This window comes from Microcebus murinus, chromosome 2 (assembly GCF_040939455.1).
Source record: "Microcebus murinus isolate Inina chromosome 2, M.murinus_Inina_mat1.0, whole genome shotgun sequence".
Lineage (NCBI taxonomy): Eukaryota > Metazoa > Chordata > Mammalia > Primates > Cheirogaleidae > Microcebus > Microcebus murinus.
This window is the reverse complement of record NC_134105.1, coordinates 21,488,029-21,514,569: the sequence shown is the minus strand read 5'-3', so window position 1 is coordinate 21,514,569 and position 26,541 is coordinate 21,488,029. Positions and strand designations below refer to the sequence as shown.

The following is a 26,541-nucleotide window of genomic DNA, read 5'->3' as shown; positions in this document are numbered from 1 at the left end:
ATCCAGAGGGCTCTGCTGAGACCCCCCTCCTTTACTAACCCTGCTTCCAGGGGCCCATCGTTAGGTTGCTGTGTGTCTTTGAGCAAATCACTTGACCTCTCTGAGTGCTGCTTGGCAGGGTAATCACCCCTTACCCCTCTCCCCAGGGCCGGGATAAAGCAAGGTTTCCCCTCTCTGCGCCTCAGTGTCCACATCTGTAGGAGGGGGAGTTGAGCCCAGTGATCTCTCAGGCCTAGTTTACCCTTAGAGTTGAGGCCTGAGGTGGGAAGCACATGCCATGGGGACACCAACAAATGATTATTGAGCACCAACTGTGTGCGGGCAGCACGAGCACTTTGTGCATCATTGAGCTTGACGCCACAGCTGCTCTGTGAAGCGAGCGTTATTATCGTCCTCATTTAACCAAACCGGGGTAAGTAACTTGCCCAAAGCCACCCAGCAAGTAAGCAGAGCTGGATTTGAACCCAAGACTGAACCTAGGGCTGGGCTCCCAGCCCTTGCTCACATTGCCTCTAGTCACCAGGAGAGCAGAGCCAGAGCCTGGCTAATTAGGGGAAGCGAGCTCGGGCAGAACTAATTACACTTGATTTTATTCTTAGCTTTTGCAACATGATTAGCGCTGCGCAGGGGTGCAGGGCTGCGGGCTGCTGGCCCCCAGCCAGCTGACCTAATTTGTGTGTCTGTCTGTTTCTGTAACTCGCCCTCTCTCTTTTTTCCTCTCTCTGCACCCTCCCCTGCTGTGTGGCCTTGGCAATGCCACTTAACCTCTCTGGGCATTAGTAGTCTCATCTACAGCCCGGGTGTAGTCATCCCAGCGCTGCTCCCCTCTGGAGAAGGTTGAGGCCTAAAGGAGATGGAGTCTTTGAAATAATGACAGAAATATTAACAAAGGCAACAGTGATCACGGCCACATTTAGTTCTTCAGCCCTTGCTTGGTGCAGGGTTCTGCGCTCCGTCTGCTGCTTGCACCAGCCACACAGTCTTGTCACCATCCCCATTTTGCAGATGAGAAAACTGAGGAGCTGAGAGATTGAGTGGCTTGCCTGACAGCCTGTGGGCAGAGAAGGGAGATGCTGGTTCGTTCTGGCTCCATCTTGGTGCTATCTGGTTTTCTGGGAAGGCTCGTGAGGGGTGGGGCCGCCATGGGGGCTGGGCAGGAGAGACCTGGCCTTGAGTGGTGAGTGGGGTGGGCAGGGGGAGGGGACGGCAGGGTTGAGCTGGCTTTCCCGAGCACGTCCCTGCACTCCAAGGGAGTGACGAGAGGGTGGGACAGGCGTGAGGAGACTTACCTGACATCCCTTTGGGTCCCTCGCCACCCCCAGCCCTGGCAGGGTGCTCTGGCGGGAGCCAGGCAGCCCCCCAGCTGCTCTGAAGCCCTCTGGGGAGGGTCTGTTGGGGGCACTGGCAAGTGAGGGGGCTCTGCTGGCTGCCGGGCCTGGTCCCTTCTGGGCTGGGAGCCTGAGGTGCCTCTGCAGGACCGGGCTGTGGGTCAGCTCAAGGCAGGGTGGTGACAAGGGGGGTTCGAGGAAAAATGGCAGGGAGTGTCGGTCATTGGGAAGCATGCTGCGTCTCACTCAAGTGCTGTGTGTGCACTCGTGTGTGCCTGGGAAGAAAAGCGTGCTTGCATGTGTGTGTGTGTGTGAGTGTGTGTGTGTGTGTGTGTGTGTGGAGCCTGGTGGTGGGCGTGCGTGTGACAGGCAGGTACGGCTGCCAGGTGGCTGCCTATTCAGGGAGAGACATGCAGCCGCACACGTGGGGAGCGGAGTGGGTGTTCGGGAGCACATGTGTGTGTGCTGGTGCCGGGGCATGTGTGCCGGGGCATGTGTGCCGGGCGTGCATGCTGCAGTGTGTGCGCGTGTGCACTGGGGTGTGTGCACAGGGGCGTGTGCAGACCCTGGGTGGGTGTGGGTGCCATGGAGGCCGTGGCTCACAGGTGTGCAAATCTGGTGGGTCTGGGGGCAGCTCGGAGTGTCAGAGACTGAGGACCCAGCTCAAGTTTCAGTTCTAAACCGCAGCCTCTGTGTCTGAGTCCGTGGAATGGGGACGACAAAGCCCTGGGGGTTGTGACGGTTGAAGGAGGCAGTGCAGGTACTGCGCTCCCAGCGCCTGGCCTGGGGCAGGCCCTCCTCGGGGGGGTGGGGGGGCAGGGGGCTCTGGAGCCCCTGGGAACCCTCAGCAACTCCCCTGGGGTCCCAAGCTCAGACCTTCACCAGTTGCTTGTGTGTGGGGGTCTCTGCCAGGTGCCTGCTCCCAGGTCGGCAGTGGCAGGTTGGGTGCTTCTGCAGTGGGGTGCTCATGGTGTGCGGGCTGTGCGGGTGTGAGCCTGAGGAAAGGCTGTCTGAGTTGCAAGGTTTGTGGTGGAGTCGGGTGCACCCGCTGGGGGCTACGTGTATGAGCAAGGTGTGGTTTGGAGGAACATACGTGTACGTGGGGTGGGAGGTGTGGGCCTCGGGTGAGGTGAGTGTGTGAAGGATGCGGTCATGAGACTTTGCTGAGTCTGTGTGGGGCATCCCGGGGTGTGCGGTGAGGAGAGGGGTGCGTGTGCTGGTGTGTGCAGGGTGTGTGTGTGTAGTGTGTGCATGAGGGTGTTGGGCTGTGCCGTCTGTCCATTGTCCCGTGTGTGTGTGTGTGTGTGTGTGTGTTGGGGTGTGGATGGCCGGCACTGGAGGGTGTGCATCTACCTGGAGGGGCGCTATGTGGGTCAGGGAGAGGCCAGTGGGTCCTGGGGCCTTTGGATTCAGTTCTCTTTTAAGGGAATGGCATGGGTAATTATGCTCATTATGCACGGATTATGCAAATGCAGGGGTCATTTGGGGGTCAGAGGCTGTTTGTTACCCCCTCTTTAGGCATTTTGTGCCCCACCTCCTCCTCTCTCCTCTCTGTCCCTTTGGGAGCTGCAGCTGTCCGCACCCGGATAGCATTCCTGGGAGGGCCCTGCTGAGCCCCTGTCCCCACCCCAGCAGGTCCCAGGTGTCCCCACACTACGTTTCTGCTGAGCTTCCCTGGGTGAGCTCAGGGGTGGCTGGGTTATTGGCCCCCTTCCCCGCCAGGCCAGATCTGGGGACTGCATATGGCTCAGAAAGATTGTTCTTTCCAATGCAGGTTTGGAAAATCACTGAGGTGGCCCCTTCCCCAGCTTTGTCTGATCAGCATGAGGCTAAATTAAGATGTGGGAGAATCTCTCCCTCCGCCTCCCACTCTGGCCTCTCTCCCTCTCACACCCCCAGCCCACCCGCCCCACCCTGGCCGCTGCCCTTAGCCTCCCTCTGTCCTCTGCCTTTCTGTCCCTGGCTCCGCCTTCCCCTCCCTGTCATCCTCTCTGTCCCTCTGTGATCTCCTCCTCTCCTGCACCCCCATCTCTGTGGGGAGCTGCAGTTCCTGGGCCTTAGCATGGAGAAGATGGTTGCCATGGTAACGGTTGTCATGTCGATGGCTGCTGAGCTAGGGATGAATAGTATCTAGGTGAGAGCTACCTGAGTGGAGGCTGGTGGATTCACAGGAGGCTCGGTGCTTGTCTCTGAGCCTCCGAGCTGCACAGCAGCCCCTTCCCTCCCATGCACAAGCCTGTTTGTACCCAAAGGCATGCCACCACCCCATGCCTCTCTATGGCTGCCTTTAGGTGAGTGTGTGTCAGGGTGTGGCTGTGCACGTTCTCTCTGTGTCTCTGGGTGTGTCTTTCAAAGGTCTGTCTGGCTTTGGGAAAGGTCTTTGGATGTGTGCAGGCCTTTCTGGGAGCAGGGAGTCAGGGGCTGGTGCGTGGCATTGGTCACTGAAGGATCTTGAGGACTCCCTGTTTTGGCACCTGCGTTTACCCCAGTTTGGGGGGCCCAGGGTCTAGAGACCTCTTAGAATCCCTCGTCCCAACTGAAGGCCTGCCTGGAAGCAGGAGCCTGAGCCCTGGTCCCTCCCTGCTCAGTCCCCATTCTGCTGGGACTTCAGGCTGCTTGCCAAGAAACTGGAGGGGACAGAAGCAGAAAGTCCCTAAGGGATTCCAGCGTGGCTGGCTGAGGGTGTGGAGGTTAGAAAGCTTCCTACACCGCTAGCCTCCCCAACCTGTGTCCTGGGGATTTGTCCCTCGGGGCAGAGACGGGAGCTGCGGAAAGCTGGACCGTAGCTGCTCTGTGCTCCTGGAATGTCTAAAAAGGAGGAAGCCCCAGCGATTCATCACGGGGGCAATTACACTAATTGTTCCACTCCATGACTCACTGGTAGAAAGTAAATACTGATTAATTCATTACTTTGAGACTGTGTGTGTGTTCGGCGAGGGGGGCATCTCCTGGCTCCCTGCCCTGGCTGGGCTGGGTAGGGCTTTGGAGCAGGTGGCTGAGGCTGGTGGTGGGAAGCCAGGATTGAGATCCTCTCTCTGGCTCCGTGTGACCTCCAGAGGGGGGCCCGTCATGTGCAGTGCCGATCCAGCCCCTCTCGTGCTCACACTCCCCCCAGGGCTCCTACTGCCACTCAGACATGGCAGATGCTGAGACCTGCTGAACCACTGAGTTCAGCTTTTGTGACATTCTCATGTGCAGACAGGATGAAAAATGACCAATTTCCAAGAGGAAGTCATCCCCAGACACTGAAATTCTTCTGTGATGGGGCCCCAGCCGACCTCCCCACCCTCAACTCCAGCCTGCCCCCACCCCACCCCTGCCCTGCAACTATTCATCTCTTCCATCTCCAGCCCCATCCCTAACAGATATTTCCTGAATACCTACTAGGTGCCAGGCACCTTGCTAGGTGCCAGACACTGTCCTGCCTTCACTGGGGTGGGTCACAGCCATTGAACAAACACACACCCAGGCAAACCCAGCCCACGAGTAGTGTTGGATGTTGTGAATTAGGAGCATGGGACACTCTTAAAGTTCAAAGCGAGAAGGCTTCTCAAAAGAAGTGACATGAGAATGGGAGTCAGCCAGCAAGTCGGAAGATGAGAGGATGGAAGGAAAAGTGTTCTAGGCAGAGGGGACAGCATGAGTGAAAGAGGCATGCTCCAGGAACAGAAAGGGGCCGGGGTGCTGGGTCCACTGTCTGGGGGAGTAGAGGGAGGCTGGGTGAGCCTGGGGGTCAGGCAGGGTCAGCTCCAAGGGTACAGGCTGAACTTTCCCACCATGGAGACTTTGCTTATTCTATTCCCTCTGCCTGAGATACATTTCTCTTTTGATTTCAATTGTTTAAACCCAAAGCCATGTCCTTCATATCTTAGTGCCAAGAATCTCACCTTCCTCCTGAAAGCTCTCAGGGGACAGGGACTGTGGCTAGGCTCAGTCTGGAGCCAGGGTTGAAGGTGTGGCTGGTGGAGGGCCGAGGAGCACACCCTCTTTGGGGTTGTGTGCTCCTGCCTTTGAGGTCGTTAGCAATGGCCCCAGCCCCAGGGTTGCAGGAGTGGGGCGACAATCAGACCCAGGGGCCCAACTCCCAGCCTTCCCAGGTTTTGGCTCTGAGAAGTGTCTTGGGCCTAGTGAGCTAGACCCTTGGAAAAGCCCTTCTCACCCTTCCTAACTCCCCCCCACCAGAGACCCTCTCAACAGCAGTGGAAGTAGCATACAGGCTCTGAGCTGCCTCTGGGCTTTGAGATACTTTGGGGTAAGTAGGGGAAGAGACTGACTTGTTTTGCTGGAGCCTGCAGTCCCTTCTCCCTCCCCATGCACGGCACTTCCCCCCACCTCCCACTGCCAATCCCCCAACACCATGTCTATCTGATAGTACTATTGATAATTGCCTTGCTTTGGGAATTTAGAGTGGGAGACTCGGGTCCCAAGCAGAGGTTGGATCTCATCACATTGCCTGCTCTCTGGTGATCTGGGGCAAGTGGGGCTCAGTTCTCTCATCTGTGGAATGGGCTGATGGCCTTCACATCCCCCCTCCCACAACACCTGTTCTGAGGACTCAGTGGGATCTTGTCTGTGAAAGGCACTTGTGAGTGGGGTTGATGACGCTGGCCACATGGAGAGTGACAGCGAGGCCTGAGCGCCTGCTGCATACCAGGGTGCCGTCAGTACTGCATGTGAATTTGCACACTGCACACTCACAGCCCAACAAGGCAGGTGTTCTTCCCTTGTTTTACAAAGGAGTAAACTGAGGTATGAAGAGATTAAATAATTTGCCCCGGGTCCCATGTTTAGTAGGTGACAGAGCCAGGACTCAAATCCAGCACTCTGGCCAGCTCTAAACCTGGTTCTGCTATGCAGAGCAACCAGGGGTCCCCGTGGTGGCCGTCAGGTGGCCCCGGAGGGGGTGGGCAGTGGTCATCTGGTTGGTACCTGGCCGTTGGTGGCCCCTGAGCACATCTCTTGTCCCTCTGGATGGGTCCAGGCTGCTGGCCTGCGGCTGACCCTGTGCTTCTACCTTCCAGGCTCAGCGCTGGCGCAGCGAGAACTTTGAGAGGCCCGTGGACCTTGAGGGCTCTGGGGACGACGACTCCTTTCCCGATGACGAGCTGGACGACCTCTACTCGGGGTCGGGCTCGGGCTGTAAGTACCCCTGTCGGCAGCGGCCAGTCTGCGTGCAGACCCTACTCTGAGGATCCCCAGGCTTGCTCCAGCGAGGCAGGGGTGTGTGGTGTGGCGCTCAGGCAGGGGCATCTCGGGGACCCCAAGCGCAAGAAGGGCGGGACATCCTCCCGGGGATGGAACCAGGCCCGGGTGGACAGAGCCTGGGTGCCCCAGCTCTCCGGGGTCCCCTGTCTCTGCGTCTCTGGGCACCGCTTGGCTCTCTGCAGCCCCGGGACTCTGCCCTCGGGCCTCTGTGGGGAAAGGCAGACGCCCTCAGTGACCCAGGCCCTTAGCAGCCCCCTCTGCGAGCAAAGGCACTCAGCAGACTGTTTGATTGGCCCAGCTTGGGTCAGCTGGTCCCTTCGGGTCCAATCAGCTGTGGCGAGGGGCGGGGCGCCGTCCACCACCCGCAACCTGCGTCCCAGGACCGCCTGCAGGCGGCGCAGCCCCCGGCCAGCGCACGCCCACCCGCTGCGGCCGCTCTGTTCCTGGGAAGGTCGGGCAAAGAGGGGGTCGGGAGCCCGTCTCGATGCCGATGCTTACGTGGGATCCTCCGCCCTCACAACCACCCAGCTCCCGAGCTCTCTCCCTCTCCCCCACCCCTCAGACTTCGAGCAGGAGTCGGGCATTGAGACAGCCATGCGGTTCAGCCCAGACGTGGCCCTGGCAGTGCCCACCACGCCCGCCGTGCTGCCCACCACGGACATCCAGCCTGTGGGCACTCCATTTGAAGAGCTCCCCTCCGAGCGCCCCACCCCGGAGCCAGCCACCAGCCCCCTGGTGGTGACAGACCTCCCAGAAGAGCCCAGCCAGAGAGCCACCACCATCGCCACCACCACGGCCACCACTACTGCCATGACCACAGGGGCCACGACCACAGGGGCCCCAACTGTGGCCACAGCGCCCACCACAGTGGCCACTGCCACCCTCAGCACTCCCGAGGCACCCCCTTCCACGGCCACCACTGCCGTCGTAAGGACCACCGGCATACAGAGGCTGCTGCCTCTTCCGCTGACCACAGCAGCCACCGCCCGGGCCACCACCCCCGAGGCGCCCTCCCCTCCCACCACGGTGGCTGTCTTGGACACCGAGGCCCCCACGCCCAGGATGGTCAGCACAGCTACCTCCCGGCCAAAAGCGATTCCCAGGCCGGCTGTGACCCAGGAGCCTGACACCCCTGAGCGGAGCACCCTGCCCTTGGGGACCACTGCGCCCGGACCCACTGAGGTGGCTCAGGTGAGGGTGTGGAGATGGGGCGGGGAGGGAGGGCAGCAGAGGGAGGGTCAGGGGCTGGGGGCTGGAGCTTGGCAGGGGTGAGGACTGGGAGCGTCAAGAGATGAGCCGGACCGGGTGGGGGTGAGAGGCAATGTGGCCAGAGGACCAGGCTGGGGGTGAGTCACAGGATGGGGACAGAGATGGAGATGGGTGGGGAAGGAAGAGGGACAGAGAGCCAAGGCTGGGGTGGTTGGATCTTAATGTGGGGACATGGCGTTGTGGGGAAGGAATTGGGTGACCATGGGTGCTGGTGATGGGGGCCCGGCCTGCGTGTTCTTGCTAAGAGTGTGGATCAGAGCCCTGGCTGCTGGATTCTAGTCCTTCTGCCACCACTTCCTGTCGTGCAACTTCAGGCTGGTCCCTGGTCCTTTCTCTGCCTCCGTTTCCTTACCCGTGAAAAGGCGAAAATAATAGGGTGTGAGGACTACATTTCCTGATGTGTCCCAAGTGCTTAGAACAGTGCCTGGTGACAGTGAAAATCCAAACGCTCAGCCATTGTTACAGTTGTCATCGTTCTTATTGTTATGATTGGCCTGAGGGTGGTCGTTATGATTGGCCTGAGGGTGGTCCAGAGTGGGGTATGTGAGAAGAATACCACGGCTCCCCTGTGGCGTGCGGCCCGGGTGCCACTCCAGGCCAGCGCTTTGCCTGCGTCACCTCCGGCCCTCACGTGAGCCTGGGCACTGTGGTCATCTCGTCTCCCAGACGAGGCACCTGCATGCCGGGAAGGGCAGCCTGTTTCCAAGGCTTCACAGCAGCAATGGCAGTCAGGATTTGAACCGGGCAGCTGGGGCCAGAGGCCGAGCAGTCTTGTAGGGCCGTGTGTGTTTGGGACATCGTGGGCGATGGGTCCAGTGACGGGAGCCACAGTCTGGCCCCTGCTGGGCGGGCCAGGCAAGGGGGGGAGGTGGTGAGGTTGACTGGGGCACTGGAGCCCTTGCGGCTGGCCCTGTTGGGGAGGCCCTCAGCCTGCGGAGCTGCCTGTGGCACGGTGTCAGTCCCTCTGACTCCCTAGCCAGCTCTGGCAGGACACGGGCCCTTCCCTCAGCTCCTCAAGCAGCTGGGGCAAGCCTGGTGTTGTCACAGAGACTTGGCCAAGCAGGAAGAAGAAACAATGACAGGGCAGGGAGCCCAGGTCACTGGTGTGGCCTCTTCTCAGCGGGGACTGTAGGCCCACCCTGTCCACGCCCACCTGTGAAGTGGCCACACCCCTGCCTGAGGGCTCCCACAGCTCTGGTCCTGCCTCCATGTGGCACTAGTGCAGTTGGGATTCGATTTGCAGTCATTGCGCTGGTTCCAGGGATGCCTGCCCCTATGGCGCAGAGTGGGCATGGCGCACACTGCCAGCTGTGCTCTTGGACGGACCTCCAGGCTCCAGGACTCAGCTCTGCCTCAGGCATGAGGGCTGGTCCGGCCCCAAGTCCGTAATAGCTGCACCCAGCGACCCTCTGACAGGGATCCCCAGGATTGTCACTGAGGCAGCTAGAGGGGTGTGATGGGCACAGGTGTGGCTAGAGTGAGAACAGAGTGTAGTAGCAAGGTTAGGAACACAGACCCTGGAGTCAGGTGGATCTGGACTTTGGTTCTGCCTCTGCCACCTACTAGCTGTGCATCCTGGGCCAGGTCGCCTACCTTCTGAGCCTGCCTCTGCCCAGAGGGGCAGGGGTGATGCCACCGCCTCTGTGGGGATGGTGTGTAATACAGCGCCTGGTGCACAGTGAGTGCTTAGAGAGTGTCAGTGCCCCTGGGGTGGTGGGATGGGAGTGGAGGGCTTGTGTGTGTGTGCTGCTGCCCTGCGCCAGGTGCTGGGCCCTGACTCCTGGGCTCACGCCACACTCTCTGCAGACCCCAACTCCGGAGTCCTTCCTGACCATGATCCGTGGTGAGCAAGAGGTGCCGGTGAGTGGGGGGCCCAGTGGAGATTTTGAGCTTCCGGAAGAAGAGACCACACAGCCAGACACAGCCAATGAGGTGGTGGCCGTAGGAGGGCCCGCAGCCAAGCCATCACCTCCACCTGGGACGCTGCCCAAGGGTGCCCGCCCAGGCCCTGGTCTCCTGGACAATGCCATTGACTCAGGCAGCTCAGCTGCTCAGCTGCCGCAGAAGAGCATCCTGGAGCGGAAGGAGGTGCTCGTAGGTGAGGCCTGGGTCTGGGCCACGTGGGGATGGGGGTGAGTGGGGGAGCCCAGAGTGAGGCGGTTCCTCCTTTGCCCTTTCGCCTTCCCGAAGTGTCACCCTGCTTCATCTCCGGCACTTTCCTTTGTGCCCTCTGACCCTTCCTTGGGCTCTGAGTTTGACCCCTGCTTTCCTGGGCCATGCTAGCGGCTGACCCCCCGGGACTGTACTTCCTGGATACTAATCTCTGGCCCATCCTTTAGCTTGACCTCACTCCTTGACCACAGTCCCTGTGGACCTGCCCTGGCCACCTCTCCTAAAGAGGCTCTGGACTCTTGGTCCAAATCCTGTCTCCACACTTAGGAACAGTGTGACCTCAGGCAAGGAACTAAACCTCTCCAGGCTCCTCCTCTTCATCCGTAGAATGGGTACAGTCATTTTGCCCTTAGTTAGTTCTGCGTTGCACATCTGTTCATATGTTAACTCTTCTGTAACTGAGACATGTTGTAGTTTAGTTGGTGGAATTTTCTCTTTCCTAGTGGTTATAAAATACTGGAGCATCTTATCATTGGTGGCATCTTAAATTCGGTGAAGACCATAGCAGCTCCCTCGCAGGGCTGGTGTGAGGATTCGATGAGTTAGAGTGTGGTAGGTGATTAGAACGGAGCCAGGGAGGCCTGTTAACAGTAGCCAGTGCTGGTGGATGTGCTGTTGACTCTAACTTAGATTCAGGACCCCCAGTCCCAAGCCCCAGGGCCCTCTGCCCCGGTTCCACCCTGCCTGTGGGCCCTGACCTCTACCCTCTTCCTCCACAGCTGTCATTGTGGGCGGGGTGGTGGGCGCCCTCTTTGCCGCCTTCTTGGTCACACTGCTCATCTACCGCATGAAGAAGAAGGACGAGGGCAGCTACACGCTGGAGGAGCCCAAGCAGGCGAGCGTCACGTATCAGAAGCCTGACAAGCAGGAGGAGTTCTATGCCTAGCGGAGCCACAGTGCCTCCCTGCAGCCTCAACATTGCCCTCTGTCCAGTCCCCAGCCTGGCCCCACCAGCCCGGGTGGGGGGCTGGGCCTGGGAGAGAGCCTGGCCCCAGTTCTTCTCTGCCCTCCCTCCCAACGCCTGACCAGGCTGCCAGCCTCACACAGATCTTCCTTGAGGAACAAAGGGCACTGCCATCTGCCCCAGACTGTGCCCTTATGAGCTCATCTCTCGTCTCCTCCACACCAGCCTGGGGCTTCGGGACCTCATGTCAGATGGATAGGAGGAAGGAAGCTCCTAATCGGCTGGTGGAAGAAAGTATGGGGCTAGAGATGGGCCTGAGCCCCAACCTGGTCCCCACAGGGCTTTCTGAGGTCTCCTTTTTGGGGCAGAGAGGCACTCAGGCTGGTTTCCAGGACAAACATTTGGCAAACTCAGCCCTTGAAACCATGTAGACACTGCACCCTCTCACTCCTGTCCCAGGGCCTCTCTGCCTGGGTGAGAGGATGTCCCTTGTTGCCAGCCTATTTTGTCTTGGCCTGTCTGGGGTCGCTGAATAATTCTCCCTCTCCCCCGCCAAGTGCACACGCGCCCCAGGCTTCACCTCTTTCTGCGTCTTCCCTGAGGAAACGGCTTCGTGAGAGTGCTAGGGCGGCCGCTGTCGGGAAGGGGCTGCTCTGGTGTTCCTCCTGTGGGGCCACTCTGCACAGACACCGTCGCCCACACTGTCACATTGTCACAGTCATACACAAGACAAAAGCATGAGATGACAAAATCATACACAGTCCTGACCACTCAGCCAGTCAAGACATATCGCAGACACACATGTTCTTCCAAAGATGTTTATCCTCTTGTGTTGCTGACATCCCTGGACACTTACTACAATGCAAGTCAGTAGTCATGGTCACCGAGTGGTGACAGTGTAGCCTCCCTCCAGCCCCAGTGCACACACACTCTGGCACCACACACGTTGTCTCCTGCTTTCAGGCTCATCGGGAGGGTGGGATCAAGCCGGAACAATCAGCCCATATTGGGTCACCTTGAGTTGCCCCGTCACACTTAGTCCCACGCCACAGCACCCACACCAACCACACAGCCACCAGCCCTGCCCGTGTCACACACAATCCCACGTGGATGCACCCACAGGCCCGTGTTCTCAACACTAGAGGGAAGCAGGTGGGCCCTTGCCTTTTCTGGAGTCAAATGTGGGGCCACAAGCCCTCAGGGCGGTGCACGCCTGGCGGGCCTGGCCTCACCCCTGCCTTCTTCCCTCCCCTCTGTAGCTCATAAATGGGGAGGCTTGTAGCCAGGCCCCACCAGCTGGGAGCCTGGGGCCTCTCTGAGCCCGGGGAAAGGAGGGGTTGGTTCCTGAAATTTGGCCCCAGGCTGTGGAGGGTGCTTGGTCTGTCGGGACCAAAGGCCCTGAGTGCGGAGGGGCATGTAGTCAGGCTCCTAGTGTCCCTGTGTCCCCTTCCTGCTCTGAGCTAGGGGGCTGACTGCCTCCCGGACACAAGTCCCCAAAGTGCCTGTGAGGGCGGGCCCTCTGCCTATGCCCTCTGCACCCTCTGTCTGGCCAGGCCAACCTCAGCCCCCCGCCCCTGCCCTGGGGCCCTCCCAGTGGACAGCTACCCTCCGTTTGGCCAAGTGACTTGGCAGTTGGCTGCAGCTGGAGGGGCCGCAGCTGGAAGCAGCTGTGCAGGGTTTGAGGGATTAGGCCAGGTGACAGTGGGAGGTGTCGCGGCCCAGCCTTCCCCTCCTTTGTTACCCTGGCAAGTGGGGCCATTTCCGTAGGTGTTTTAGATGTGGGGCCACAAAACTCCTTGTGGGGGGGTGTGCTTGGTGGGGGCTCGCGGAGCCAAACAGACATGGCGTGAGTTGTGATTGGCTGGTGCTCACACCGCCCCTCAGCCGCAGCCCAGATTCAAGTTGGGAGGCAGGTTTTATTTCTGTTCCCTTTCCAAGATTCCCTGGCAGTGGCTTCTGCAGGGTGAGAGTGGGGGTGCCAAGGCAGCCAGGGCCAGGTTCTGGGGGCTGTCCCACAAATCAGGGGTCCTACTTCCAGGCCAGGCTCCAGCTTCCAGACCCAAAGCTCCCCTCGGCAGTGCCTGGGGCCTTGTGAGGAAGCCAGCTGGTCCCACCTTGGAGGACAGGTGGCAGTGGGGGGCATTCTGTAGCCTGAGATGCACGGCGGGGTGGGGGTGGCTCGGCCTCAGTCATCCTGGGGAGCAGGATACAGCAGCTCTGGTGCGGAGACCTGGGCAGGCCGAGGCTGAGAAACCAGGGAGGTGGCGGAGAGAGGGTCTGGGCCGCTGGCTGCAGGGCACACGGCACTGGGGTGGGAGACCCAGCAGTGGGTGCAGCGTCTGCACAGGGCCAGAGCCCCTCGTGGGGTGGCCCCAGCAGGCTGCCTCCTCCTAGCCTCGGGCTGGCTTCTGGCTTGGGGCTTGGGGCTTGGCCTCCTGCCACTGGCCTCTCTTCTCTGCGTCCTTAGCATTTGAGAGAAGAGGCCAAGGGCCTTGTTTGTGGAGCCCTGGACCCAAGGCCTTATTCCGGCTGCGTCCTCATGAAGTTTAACAGTCTGCTCAGCCCAAATCCAGTGCGGCCAGCCTGGCTGGGGCAAGGCCATCTGAGAGCAAGTCGGGCCAAAAGGCGAGGCTGGCACTCTCCGTGTGCAATGTGGGCGCAGGGCCCTGGCACCCCCACTTGCCCTCCTGCATGCGGGGGGAAGCGTGCGGGGCCTGCGCACGAGGGTCCACACACACCCCGGTGCTCCTGGGCAGGGTACACCGTGGACCCTGGCATTTTCGGGAAGCACTACAAATTCCAAGTGAGGGGAGCTTGTGTGGCCTGAGGGGCCTCGTGGGGCCTTGGCTGCCCTCGCACATGGCAGGCTGGGGCCTGGAGAGTTGGGGCTTGGGCCCACCCCTGTCTCCAGGGGGCAAGACGGGGACCTTGCCTGAAAGGCTGGTCCCTTTAATCACTGGAGGAAATGGGTGGCAGCCAGGGCGGGGCTGGGCAGGCTGCGGGCAGGGCTTAGGGTGCTCGGGCCAGGCCCTCTGGGGTTGGCGGAGCCGCCGGTCAGGCCTCCAGGTGGGCCCTTGGGCACAGGAGCAGACCCATCTCGGCCTCCCAGGGCAGGAGTGGCCTCTTGCTCGGCCTCCTGGATTTCTTCTGACAGCCACAGCCCTGGACTTGCCCCCAGGCCTCCTGCCTGTAAATAGAAGCCCACAGACTGTGTACAGACTTAGACGCCAGGACTGGGCTGCGGGAGTCGCCGTCTGAGGGCCGATGGCCCCAGCTTCCCCCGTGCCCGCCGGCACCTTAGCGCATCTGGCCTTGGCGTGGTGAATGCATGTACATATTTCTCGTAGGCAGCGCGGCTCCAGAGAGCCCCTGAAGACAGTGTCCCCCACCCTGTGAGTCCTCTCCTGTACAGAGCCCTCCGAGAACCGGCCGGGGCGGGTGGGAGTCTGTCCTTCCCTCCCCCCGGCCTCCCCCGCCCCTCCCTCCCCGTAACCTGTTTATTAACCGTACCTGTCCTGAGTTCACGGCCAAAACTTTAAATAAGGAAGAGCGGAGGAAAAAGACAGTGGGAAAAAGACCAAGGCACCTGCCTGCTGTGGGTGCTCACCTGTCCCAGCCTTGAGAAGGAACTGGGGTTTTTTGGTTCTGTTGTTTTTTGTTTTGTTTTTTTTTTTTTAACATTTCCCGTGCTGTGCCCATTTATAAGAGGAAATAAAATTAAGCTGAAATGATATGCTGTGGCCAGAGTGTGAGTTAAATATAGCCATGTGGGGAGGAGCAGCCTGCGGTCCCACCTTGGGCCCCAGCCACCTTCCCCTTTTCAAAGAAATCGAGAACCAGGCAGGGAAAATCGACCACCAGCGCCTCTCGGGAACTGTTGTGGCCACGCTGCCGGTGGGTGAAGGTGTCAGGAAACCACAAAGCCGCCTGCGGTGGGGCCAGGATGGGCTGGGTTGGGCGGGGCCCTGCGGTGGTGGGAGGGGGCCTGTGGTCTGCCCCCAGGGGGAGAACTCTGGTTTTAAGCCACAAAGAGAGAATCTCAGGGCCACAGGAGAGCAGAATCAGACTAGGACAGAACGACCTTGAGGTCTGCCAGGCCTGTTTCCATGTCCAGGTGTTGACATGTCCTAGCGTTGATTCTGGACAAGCCACGTGGCCTCTCCGAGCCTCGGTTTTCCCACCTGTCAAATGGGATAGCATGCCCTGCATGGACTGTGGTGAGGAAAAACACTTAGCACAGTGCCCTGTGCAGTTGACCAGCGCACGGGGCCTTTGGTGACGGAACAGGATAGAACCTCGGGATGGGGGAGGTTCCACGGCCCAGAATCACAGACCGTGTCCTGCGATCACAGGTCACAGAGCTGGCGGCCACAGAGCCAGCCCTGGACCCCTCCGTGGTGCAGAAATGGCTCTCCCCAGCCCGTGCCAGGGCGCTGGGAACACCCTGGTTCAGGGGCCGCTGCCTGCTCGGAGTCCCTGACTGCAGCCGAGGCCGCGTCTCTGGAGCTGCCCGGACTCGTGCTCACGCCACGAGGGGGGCACCGGGGTTGTTCTGCCCCTGCAGTCGGACAGCCCTGAGGCCAGGGTGTCGTGGTCACACACTCCCCTCTTCCAGGGGAAACCTCTTGTGTCCCACAAATACCGGTATTCCTTCTAGAAATTTCTTCCTCTTAAAATGTGGTCACGCAAGGTCCCGAGGGTCCTGAGGCGGGTTGGAGCCTGAGGCCTGTGGACTTGCTGCATGATCCCACCCAGCCCTCCCTCCGTCCGTCTGTCTTCCCCTCCCTCCTTCCTTCCAGTAAAGTTTCTGCAGTGTCCGCTCCGTGCCTGGCCCTGTGCTTGGAGCCCGGAGATGAGGGTCGCCAGCAGGTGCGGCCCCTGCTCACAGAGCGCAGACGGTCTGTTGAAGAAATAGGCAATAACTAGTTCTCTGGCTGTTATGACACTGGTCTTGGGGGTCTTTCTTCCTCAGCCGTCACCTCCAAGCCCTGCCTCCAGGGCCCCCTCATAGCTAGGCAGTTCAGGGACAGACCCCTGAGGCCTGGGTCTCACTGTGGGACCACAGACAGCTTGACACCTGGGAACCTCAGTCTGCACAGCTATAAAATGGGGTGAAGGGGCCAGACCTGCCACTGGGAGGTCCAGACAGGGGCCTGCTGTGGCGCAAGGGGTTGGGTTCCCAAGATTCAAAGCCAACCACGCGTGGCTGTCCACCAGGAAGCTTTCAGGAGGTCATCCTCTCTATCATGTCTCTCTCTCTCTCTTTTTGGGGAGGGGACAAGGTCTCACTCTGTCACCCAGGCTAGAGTGCAGTGGCGTCATCATTGCTCACTGCAGCCTCCGACTCCTGACCTCAAGTGACCCTCCTGCGTCAGCCTCCCAAAGTGCTGGGATCACAGGCATGAGCCTCCACACCCAGCCTCAGAACTTTCTCTCTTGAGTTCTAGTGATGCGATTTTACTCTCAGCTTGGAAGAATCGTGGATTCAGGCAGACTCAGCTGTGTGTGCTCGGGCACATTGCTCTACCTCTCTGAACCTCGGTTTCCTCAAATGCAAATGGAACAATAAGGTTGCTATTTGGAGGCCACTGTGAGGAGTCACCGAGATAATATATTGAAAGCAGCTGGCATGACCCTTGGCATGCGTGACCACTGGCAGCTGGATTTAATTCCTCTTTTGCAGTGCCAACTTTTTACCTGGCAAACCTTTATTCAAAGCCCAGCCCTGCCACTGACGGGCCATGGGGCCTGGGGTGAGTTGATCAAACTCTCAGTGCTCGGTTTCCTCACCTGTAAAATGGGGCAATGACAATGCTGCCTCACGTGCCATGGCAGGCATAAGGCAGGCATAAGCGATTATTATTGCTGTTGTCGCTGTCATTTTTATTGTTATTATTATTTGCAGGCCCCCCTAGGCTGTTTTCAATGAACAAATGACACCGAACCTGGGTAGAAATCAAACTGTCAGTGTCAGCTGAGCTGGGAACAGTGACTTAGGCTCAGGCTGGTTAGAGCCGGGCCGGTGCCTGGAAACTATAGGTTCAAACCATACGTTGGGGCCACACAGATGGGCTGGGCACTGCTGGGAGCTGGAGCATTTCCCTCTAGGCCCCTGCGCCCAGGGGGTGAGCCACAAAACAGAGGGGGAAGGAGGAAGAATAGCTGATTGTTTCCTGCCGCCCAAGAGGTCACAGCTGCCGGCCCTGAGAACAGAGTGTGCTCAACTTCCTGCCGCCCACCCTGTCTCTGCCGGCCTGAGGGACCCAGGTTTGTCTCCACCAGGGCCGGGCCTCACCCCCGCTCCGCAGGGAAGGAGGCTGGGCCTTATGTGGGCACGGGGGTATTAGAGTCAGAGAACAGACAGCGAAAGGGATGGGGGAGACGCTAGGCCAGGTACCCCGAGAGCTCTTCTCACATCGGCTCATTTCAGCCCCATGCAGGTCTGGCCTCCCGCCCGCTTTTGCCAATGAAGAAACTGAATCTCGACCTGAAACCCAAGGCCCTAGAAAAATGGGATTCAAGCCAGGTCTGCCTGAACTTATGGCTCCTTCCAGGCCCCGCTGGGGACCCCCACCCTACCGTCAGCGGCTGTGTGAGCATGGGCAGGTTACTAGGCTTCTCTGAGCCCCACTGTGTCATCAGGACGACAGAAGTGCTCGGGTATCACTGAAAGGCCAAGGACGTATTAACACGTGGCGTTTGTTGGGCCTTCCAGTCATCAGTGCTCATTCATAGACGTTATCTCATTTAATTCTTGGGAACGGTTAGTTACCCCCATTTTACAGATAAAGACATTGAGCTGTCAGCAAAATCCACACCTCGGGGGCACTCTATAGGACAAGTTCCTTTGATAAATAAACTCTGAGGAAGAAGAAAAGAGAGAGATGGAGAATTTATACATAAGCTTAAAAGACATGTTAACTAATCCATGTCAGAACCTGATTCAGGTCCTGATTCAAACAAATTATATTTTTAAAAATGCCAATTATGGGGCAAGTGGAAATCTGAACGCTGAGGATGTTTGTCATTAGGGGCTCACGGTCAGTGCTCTTAGATGTGGTGAGAGCCCTGTAGTTATGTTGTTCTAAAAAGGAGTCTTCATCTTTTAGGGTCCCAAGCGGAAGCACCTGCAGGGGCAGGGACAGGGTCTGGGATCGGCTTCGGAGTCACATGAGGGGAACGAGCGAGGACACAGGGGAAGTCACCTGCGCTCGAGCTGATAACTACAGAAGCTGAGAAATGGGCACAGAGGGGCTTCATTATATTATTCTGTCTTTGGAAGTTTATATTTTAAATTCTCCATAATAAAGTGTTATGAAATAAAAGAAGTTGATTCCCAGAGGGACCTGGGAGCTACCCGAGGTCACACCCGGGTAAGTGCAGAGCTTGGTCCTCTGACTCCAAGTCCGGGGCCCAGCCCCTGCCCCAGCCCCTGTCCCTACTGTGACTCCTGAAATATCTGTTTTCCTTGGCTTTATGTCGTCCACTTCCAGATGGTCAGCACCTTCATGGGCCTCTTCTCTCCCCCTGACCCCCGTTATGCAAAGTGACTCTCTGGCTCTTCTGAAATAACTCACATGGAAGTGTGATGACTGAGGTGGCTTCGGCTCTGTCCCTCCCCCAGAGGTGTTTGCCCGTGCCACACGAGCAGTGAGTTACAGCTCCCAGGGCAGCCCTGACCTCACTTGCACCCTGGCTGTGCCGGGCGATGGGCTGCTCGGGTCCCTCCTCCCACTTTGAAGGACGTTGGATTTGGTCATCACCCCCCAGCGCCCCCCCAATTTTCAAGGCTCTGGCCAAGTCTAGACCTTGTCTTGTCTTGCTGGAAATGCTGAAACAGACTCTTCCCAGCCATGGCGTGCTGTAGGGAGAGAGCGTGGGTCTGGGGCATTCCAGGTGTTGGTCCTCCGTTAGCTGGGGCAGCAAGTTCTTCCTGGGGAAGCCGCTTTGACCCCTGAGCCTCGGCTTTCCCCTCTGTGTCATGGGCACAGCGATGGCTGCAGAGATTTGTAGGGACCCAAAGAGCAAGCAGGTGTGAGTGCCCGGCGCAATGGCTGACACAGCAGGTGCACGGCACTAACAACAGAGATATCCCAGTACCGTCTCGCCCGGCTTCACAACGGGGACCCACTCTGAGAAACGTGTCTTCGAGCAGTTTCGTCCTGTGAACGGCATAGAGTGGACTCCCGCAAACCCAGACAGACAGTGGCTCCTCGGCTGCAAACCCACACGGCGCGTTACTGTGCTGAACACGGCAGGCAGTTGCAGCACAGTGGTAAATATTTGGGTATCTAACCATGTCTAAACATAGAAAAGGTACAGTAAAAATATGGTACAAAAGGTAAAAAGTGGTACACCTGGATAGGGCACTTACCATGAATGGAGCTCGCAGGACCGGAAGTCGCTCTGCATGAGTGAGTGAGCGCGTGGTGCGTGAATGCGAAGGCCGAGGACAGTACTGACACTCCCGCAGACTTTATAAACACTGGACACGCAGGCTACACTGAATTCATAAAGAAATTATTTTCTTCAACAGTGACTTCTTCTGGAATATCTCCTGCAGGACCTGCCAAAGGCTGTTTTGTAGTTAACTTTCTTTTTTTTTTATAAGTAGAAGGAGTACACTCTAGAATAAATGATAAGTATAGTAAATACATAAACCAGTAACATAGTTGTTTATTATCGTTACCAAGTATTACGGACTGTGCATGACTGTGTGTGCTGGACTTGCATACGCTGCCATCGCAGTAGGTCTGTCTGCACCAGCACCACCGCAAACATGTGACTAAGGCCTTGCACTATGACGTTATGACGGCAACGGTGTCACTAGGCGATTGGAAGTTTTCAGCTCTGTTATAATCGTATGGGACCATCAGCATATATATGGTCTGTGGTTGACTGAAGTGTTAGGTGGCACACGACTGTAATAATAACAACATAAAACACACATATGAACTTATCATGTGCTGGGCATGGTCTAACCGTTTTTTTTTTTTGTTTTTTTTTTGAGACAGAATCTCACTTTCTTGCCCAGGCTAGAGTGAGTGCCGTGGGGTCAGCCTAGCTCACAGCAGCCTCAAACTCTTGGGCTCAAACGATCCTCCTGCCTCAGCCTCCCGGGTAGCTGGGACTACAGGCATGCGCCACCATGCCCGGCTAATTTTTTGTATATATATTTTTAGTTGGTTGATTAATTTCTTTCTATTTTTGGTAGAGATGGGGTCTCACTCAGGCTGGTTTCAAACTCCTGACCTCGAGCGATCTGCCTGCCTCGGCCTCCCAGAGCTAACTGGTTTTTAATACGTGTGAGGTGTTTAGAGCAGTGCCTGGCGCATGGTAAACCCATGCCCTATGTAGTTTTTAACAAATGCTACATGAATGTTTATTAAATAAAATTATTTTACACGTAGTAGATTATTTAATCTTTATAAAAACCCTGAGAAGTAGTAGGTATTCATTACTCTCATGTTTACAGGTGGGGGAAACTAAAGCACAGAGATTCCCAGGAGGCTGAGTATAGGTGAGGCAACTGTCCAGTCGACCTCAACTTCCCCTCTACCCTTCTTCTCCTGGCAAACTCCTATGGGTCCTTCAAAGCCCTACTCTGACATCGCCCCCTCTGGGAACTCCCAGGCAGTGTTAGTCATTGGCAGGATGAACTCTTAGGCCTGAGGAAGAGGATGGAGGGAAGGGAGGGGCCCTGAGGGAGGCTGGGTGGGCTAGGTGGTGGCGCGAGAACAGGGAACAGGGTGGAAGGAGGGAGAGGCCCACGGGAGGGACCCAGGGCGGCCGGAGAGCCCTGAGTTGGCTGTTGGGGGGGCATAAGGGGGAGTCCCCGGTCCTTCTTCCCACCGCAGGCTCCTCTGTCTTCGGCTTGTCCTTCAAGTCCGGCTCAGCCCCCAGCGCTCTCGAGGCGGCCGCGTGGTGTGCAGGCGAAGAGCCCCACTCTGGGGCCAAGCTGCCCGCTGTGACTCCGGGCCCTCCTGCTCCCCGGCAAGGAGGTTTCCGGCCAGTCGTCTGCCTCTTGCGCCTGGCTTCCCGTGGAAACGCAATGGGGCGGCCCCAGTTCCCATCTCCTGAGGTCGTCATGGGCTTACGCAAGTGCACGCGAGGTACACGGGAAGTGCTCGGTAAACACTGCCTGGGGCGATCTGATTCCTGTTGTGATGAAGTCTGAACCGCACAGTTCAACCCAACAGTAATGAAAACAGCAGTGAACTTGGACGGGGTATTCACTATCGGCCAGGCTCTATCCCTGGCCCCTTTTATACAGTGTTCCAATTAGATGTCATAGTAATAATATCACCCCATGAGGTAGATATTACTAATACACCCATTTTACAGGCGAGAGAAAAGAGATCTCTTTGAAACGTTAAAAATGTGACTAAATCACACAGCTAGCACACGGCGGGGTGAGGATTTACGCCTAGGCAATCCCACCTGGAGCGCATGTGCTCATTCTAGTTTGTTAGTTTTCACCCAACATTGGCACGTGCCTGCTGCACGAGGCCTGCGGTGTGGCCCTGGGGGAACTCGCCGCCAGACAGGGAGTCAGACCCTGGGGACGTTGGCAACGTTGCAGGCAAGGGCTGGCCCGTGTCTGCACTGATCTGCTGGAGGCTGTGTTTTACTTAATCGCATTCTAACAACTATTGGGCATATGGTCTGCGCAGTAAATAATGCTCTCTCTTCCCACAGATAAAGCAGGCAGGCTTCTAGAGTGAAAAAGTGACATGCAAAGCACAGCTTTGACATTATTTTTAGGCTTCTAAGTAAACCTGAAGTTGTCAGATACAAGCGTCACCGATACTGTGATCGATCCGTCCCAATTCTTAGAAAGCCTTGCGGGTCTGGTAACCATCACCCCGCTCCTAACAGGCCCAGGGGACTCTCTACCTTCTGTTTGACGCCAGGGACTGACTCATGGCCGCTCAGAATCCAGCCTGTGAAGTGATCTAGAGGCACGGGACAAAAGTCTCTTGGAGGACGTAGGAGGGGACAATTAACTTTGGGGCTTCCCGGAAGGGGAAATATTTGATTTGAGTTTTGTTTTATTTCTCTTTTTTTTTTTTTTTTTCTTTTTTTGAGACAGAGTTTCACTTTGTTGTCCAGGCTAGAGTGAGTGCCGTGGCGTCAGCCTAGCTCACAGCAACCTCAAACTCCTGGGCTCAAGCGATCCTCCTGCCTCAGCCTCCTGAGTAGCTGGGACTACAGGCATGTGCCACCATGCCCGGCTAATTTTTTATATATATATCAGTTGGCCAATTAATTTCTTTCTATTTATAGTAGAGACGGGGTCTCGCTCTTGCTCAGGCTGGTTTTGAACTCCTGACCTTGAGCAATCCGCCCGCCTCGGCCTCCCAAGAGCTAGGATTACAGGCGTGAGCCACAGCGCCCGGCCCTGATTTGAGTTTTGAAGGCTGTGTAGGAGTTCTCTGAAAAGAAGAGAGGAAAACATTCCCCCATGAGGGGCAACAATGAGAAGAGCGTCCGGTGCATGTCTGGGGAAGGACGGAGGTCGAGCGGGAGTGTCAGGCTCATGGGGGGAGGGCAGGAGAGTGGCCGGGCCTGGGTCAGAGAGGGCCTTGAACGTCACGCTGAATGGCTTGGAGTTTGCCTTACAAGCAACTAGTGTGCATGTGCGTGTGCGTGTGCGTGTGCGTGTGTGTGTGTGTGTGTGTGTGTGTGTGTGGAGTGAGCTGGGGGGGGAGGGGACCCTCGGTGTCTGTGTCTTGGGACGGAGGCAAGGTCCCCGCTGCTCCAGCCGCGGGCGGGCTCCCCGGTGCCCATGTTGTCTGGAAGGCCGAGCCCACGGCCCCTGGCCAAGCCTTAGTGTACGGATTTGAAGCAGAAATTGAAGCCGGACAGAAGCGATGCTACCTGGGTTGGGAGCGGTTTGGAATACCATGTCTGAGAGTCTAGATCTACAGAAAGAGTGACAAGGTCGCATTTGTGTTCCAGAAAGGTCATTCCGGTGGCAGGGAGGACAGACAGGAGAGGAAAGGAGATGCTGGCGAGTCTGACGTCTGAGAAACCGTGGAGAGGTCTTGCCTGGGTAGGAGAGGGCTGGGGCGGCCCTTGGAGGGTTCACAGAGGGAGAGGGTGCCAGGGGGGAACAGCGTGGGCAGAGGTAGAGAGGTTAGAACGGGTGGCAGCCACGAGGGAGCGGAGAGCCCCTGCCGTCCTGTTCCCTGTCCTCCCCCCTCCTTCCCCTGGGCCTCGGAGCGGGGACTGGACTCAGCTGCATTTCTGGGTGTCCCTGGCTGCGGGAAGAGGCGGGGGTGCAGCCTCGAAAGGTCCTTGCATTGTGTGCGAGCCGGGCCAGCGCTTTGGCGGAGGCGGCCACAGAGCCCTTTGTCTGCGCAGTCACCACCACGCTCTCTGGCAGTCCCCGCTGGCCCTGGACTCAAGGCCATGCCATAGAGACAGGTTGTTCCGCTCCGGCTGGCCCTGATGTCATAGCCGAGGGAGGGGCAAGGGCAGGGGGCCGGCAGTGGTGGCCTTCAAGGCTGACAGATCACCTCTTGCGCCCAGGCCCAGTGAATCACCATTCATTGATCCTTTCACCCTACCGGCAGGTCTGTGGACTGATAGAACCTTCCACTACCTAAGAATCCCAGACTAGTGGAGTCCTAAGATCGTGGAATCTTTCCTAACAGACCCTGTGGGAATCACACAGTTTTAGAGAATAACAGAATCTTAAAAATCATAGACTCATAATATCTTCCTTCTAGGGTTGTGGTGAGATTAAAATGACACATTACACACACAGGATAGCCCCGAACATTACTAATGCTGCCTAGGTGTCAGCTCTTAGCCCTGTTTTGAGGACACCCAGGCCCGGGGGTGATGTGACTTGCTCAGGCACACGCAGCTGGGAGGTGACTGCACAGAACGTCACGGCCGAGGCCCTGTGATGCCCACGCCACTGTGGCCGCGCAGCCGGTCTGCGTCGGCACTGAGGCCTCTGAGGTTCCTGGGCGGGGCGAGGGTGGGAGGCAGGAAGAGGGGCCGAGGACCCTGGCCCTCTCCTTCAATCCCTATGTGGACTTGGGCAAGTCTTTAACCTCCCTGAGCCCCTGTTTCTCCATTTTAAGAAAGGACTAGTATTCCCCTCCCTGCTTCTGTCCCTGGGAAGTGGCGTGGCGGACTCAGAAGTCAGGCAGCCCTGACTGTGTCTTCCTAGGCAAATGGCTTCACTTCTCTGGCCCGTTTCCCCACTGAGCAATGGGGAGAACCAGGCTCCGGAATCGCTGGGATAGTCGGGATTTGGGGAGCTAATTGCTCCATGGGTCAGTGATTCAGGACTAGTCCCATAACCTCAGGTGCCTCAGTTTCCTAAGCTGCAAAATGGGCACAACAGGAACACCCATTTAGATGAAATGGGTTAATACAAGCAGGGCACTTGGAACGGTGCCCGGCAGGTGGGAAGCATTTAATACGTGTCTCTGATCATTGTTAGAACGTAAGGCTCAATCAGCGTGAGGGATTGATATTAATGGTCAGCGGAGAACCTCCAATGCGCTGACAGTCGTGTGTGTGTGTGTGTGTGTGTGTGTGTATGAACACCTGTGCGTGTGCGTGCTTGAGTGTGTGCCATGGCACTTATTAAAAGCAGCGCCTGCAGCCTGGGGTTGAGCCGTGTGCCCGGAATAGCTGCTTCTCCTGGCGGCCTCCCCAGGGACTGGAGTGTAATGAGTGTTTGCAGTGCCCCCCGCCAGGCAGAGAGAGGCACCGCGGAGCCAGCGCCGGAGCCAGGCAGCGGCTGGGAGCCCAGCGTTATTATATTAACGAGCATCAGGGTGATGATTACCATTAATGAGATTAGTCACTAGGGGGTCTCCCCACTTGGCCAGGCTCCCGCCTACGGCGGGCAGACAGGCTGGCATTCTCGGCACCCACTCCTCTCCTGTCTACACGGGGTGGGGTGGAGGATCCCCTGGTGCCAGGCACGGTGCCAAGCCCCTCACATTCTCATCTCACTGCATCTTTCCAAGCCCCTGGGATTAGGTGCTGGTGCCCCCACTTCACAGATGAAAAAAACTGAGGCTCAGCAAGGCATCTCTCCGACCCTGGAGTAGTTTCATTGTCCCTTAATGTTGTCTGCAGACATTTACAGTGTACCCAGGCCTGGCACTTTACGTGGATTAACCCTTTAATCTCAGCAACAATCCCATGAGGAAGGTGCTCTTGTTATCTCCTTCCACATGGGGAAACTGAGGCACAGAGTAGTTAAGTAACTTGCCTCCCAGCAAGCCCCTCTCTCCCCAGCAGTCAAGATGAAGGTGTGGTTCCCAACCCTTTGTTATGCTCAGACCGTACCCGGGCTCTGTGATCAGAGACTTGTGGGTAGTTTTCTGCTTGTCCCTGGTCCCCACGGGCCTTTCAGTCAGGCCCTTCCTCTGGACACAGACTCTTGGTGCCACCTGCCATGCAGAGCTGAGGCTGCCGCCTGCCCTTTTATGCTGCACATACTATCCCAGCCCTCCTCCAGACTCAAATGTCAGCTCTTTTAGGGACATTCCAAGAAGTCAGGCTGTCATTTAACTTTCCCTGGGCAGCAACTGTGAGCCTAGCACTGGGCCAGCTCTAGGGACACAGTGAGGAGAGACAGACCTTGTCCTCATGGAGCTTCCAGACTATGGGCATGCCAGTGCGTGGCATGCCACTCAGTCACCGAGGCTCTGCGAGCTCCAGAGGGGAGGGGGGACTGTGTAATGGGAGACGGTGCTGCTGGAGTGTGGAGTGAGCCAGGGAAGGCCTCTCAGGAGGCGAGAGGCTCAGGAGCTCGATGGTCCCAGAAGGGGAAGAGCATGTCCAGCAGAGGGAACAGCATATGTGGAGGTGAGACCCCCAGGGGAGTCTTGCCTGCCTAATCAGCCCACCATTAATGCACAGGAGCCTCCCGGCTCAGAACCATGTGTTCAATCAATAATCATTTATCAGTTAATTTCAATAGTCCATTGTTTTCTCATTCATTTGTCATTTGCTCATTTCAGGCTTGGTGTCGGGCAGGGGGACAGAAAATTGAATCAGCGGCAATCCCTGCCCTGGGGTCGCTTCCAAAATCTAGGGTGGGAGATGGACCCTTACAGGCGGCACCGTGCGATCAGTGGGCACTGAGACCCTTAATCAGGCTGGGGCGCTGGTGGTCAAGGAAGGCCCCCAGAACTGGGGCCATCTGAGCTGAGTCTTTACAGGTGAACAAGCCCCCGGGAGCTAGAAGAGGGAAGGCGGGTGAAGGTGCACAGCACGTGCAAAGATATGAATGCCAGTCTGTGGAAGAGGCTGCTGGCTGTGCAGTACTATCTCCTCCCTTCCCTCCACGGCAATAAGACATGGCTGCCTGGAAGAAAGACTACATTTCCCAGCCTCCTTTGCATCCATGTGGGGCCATGTGACCAGCGTGGCCAATAGGTTGCGAGCAGAAGTCTTGTAGGGAGTTTCAGTGTTGTTCACTTAAAGGGTGGTGGCATGCTCTCCCCTCTACCTTTTTCCGTTGCCTTTGGTGGGAAGGTGCACGTGGTTGCATCTTGGACATATGAATGAAGGCAACAGCCCGGGAATGATGAGCAACAAGACAGAAGGAACCTGGGTCTCCCAAACCCAGGAGCACCAGCCAGTGACTGGTTCATGTGTGAATTATTATGAGGGATAAATATA

The 26,541-nt window shown here is 57.5% G+C and overlaps 1 protein-coding gene and 1 long non-coding RNA gene across 2 annotated transcripts in view; one reads left to right on the top strand and one right to left on the bottom strand.

The window, feature by feature from the left end:
• The window catches only part of SDC3 (syndecan 3), a 36,590-nt gene extending 21,981 nt beyond the window's left edge, over nucleotides 1-14,609 (top strand). Inside the window, exons 2-5 of the mRNA XM_075995965.1 lie at nucleotides 6,350-6,467; nucleotides 7,096-7,724; nucleotides 9,609-9,900; nucleotides 10,694-14,609. Coding sequence (XP_075852080.1) covers nucleotides 6,350-6,467; nucleotides 7,096-7,724; nucleotides 9,609-9,900; nucleotides 10,694-10,860 — 1,206 coding nt within the window. The 3' untranslated portion in view covers nucleotides 10,861-14,609. The remainder of the gene's footprint in view (nucleotides 1-6,349; nucleotides 6,468-7,095; nucleotides 7,725-9,608; nucleotides 9,901-10,693) is intronic.
• Nucleotides 14,610-18,673: 4,064 nt separating this feature from the next.
• On the bottom strand, nucleotides 18,674-20,913 carry LOC105867360 (uncharacterized). The gene is made up of 3 exons (XR_012913789.1): nucleotides 20,731-20,913; nucleotides 19,253-19,504; nucleotides 18,674-19,040 (listed from the first exon to the last, which is right to left on the bottom strand). It is a non-coding gene; the product is annotated as an uncharacterized LOC105867360 (long non-coding RNA).
• Between the last annotated feature and the right edge of the window lie 5,628 nt (nucleotides 20,914-26,541).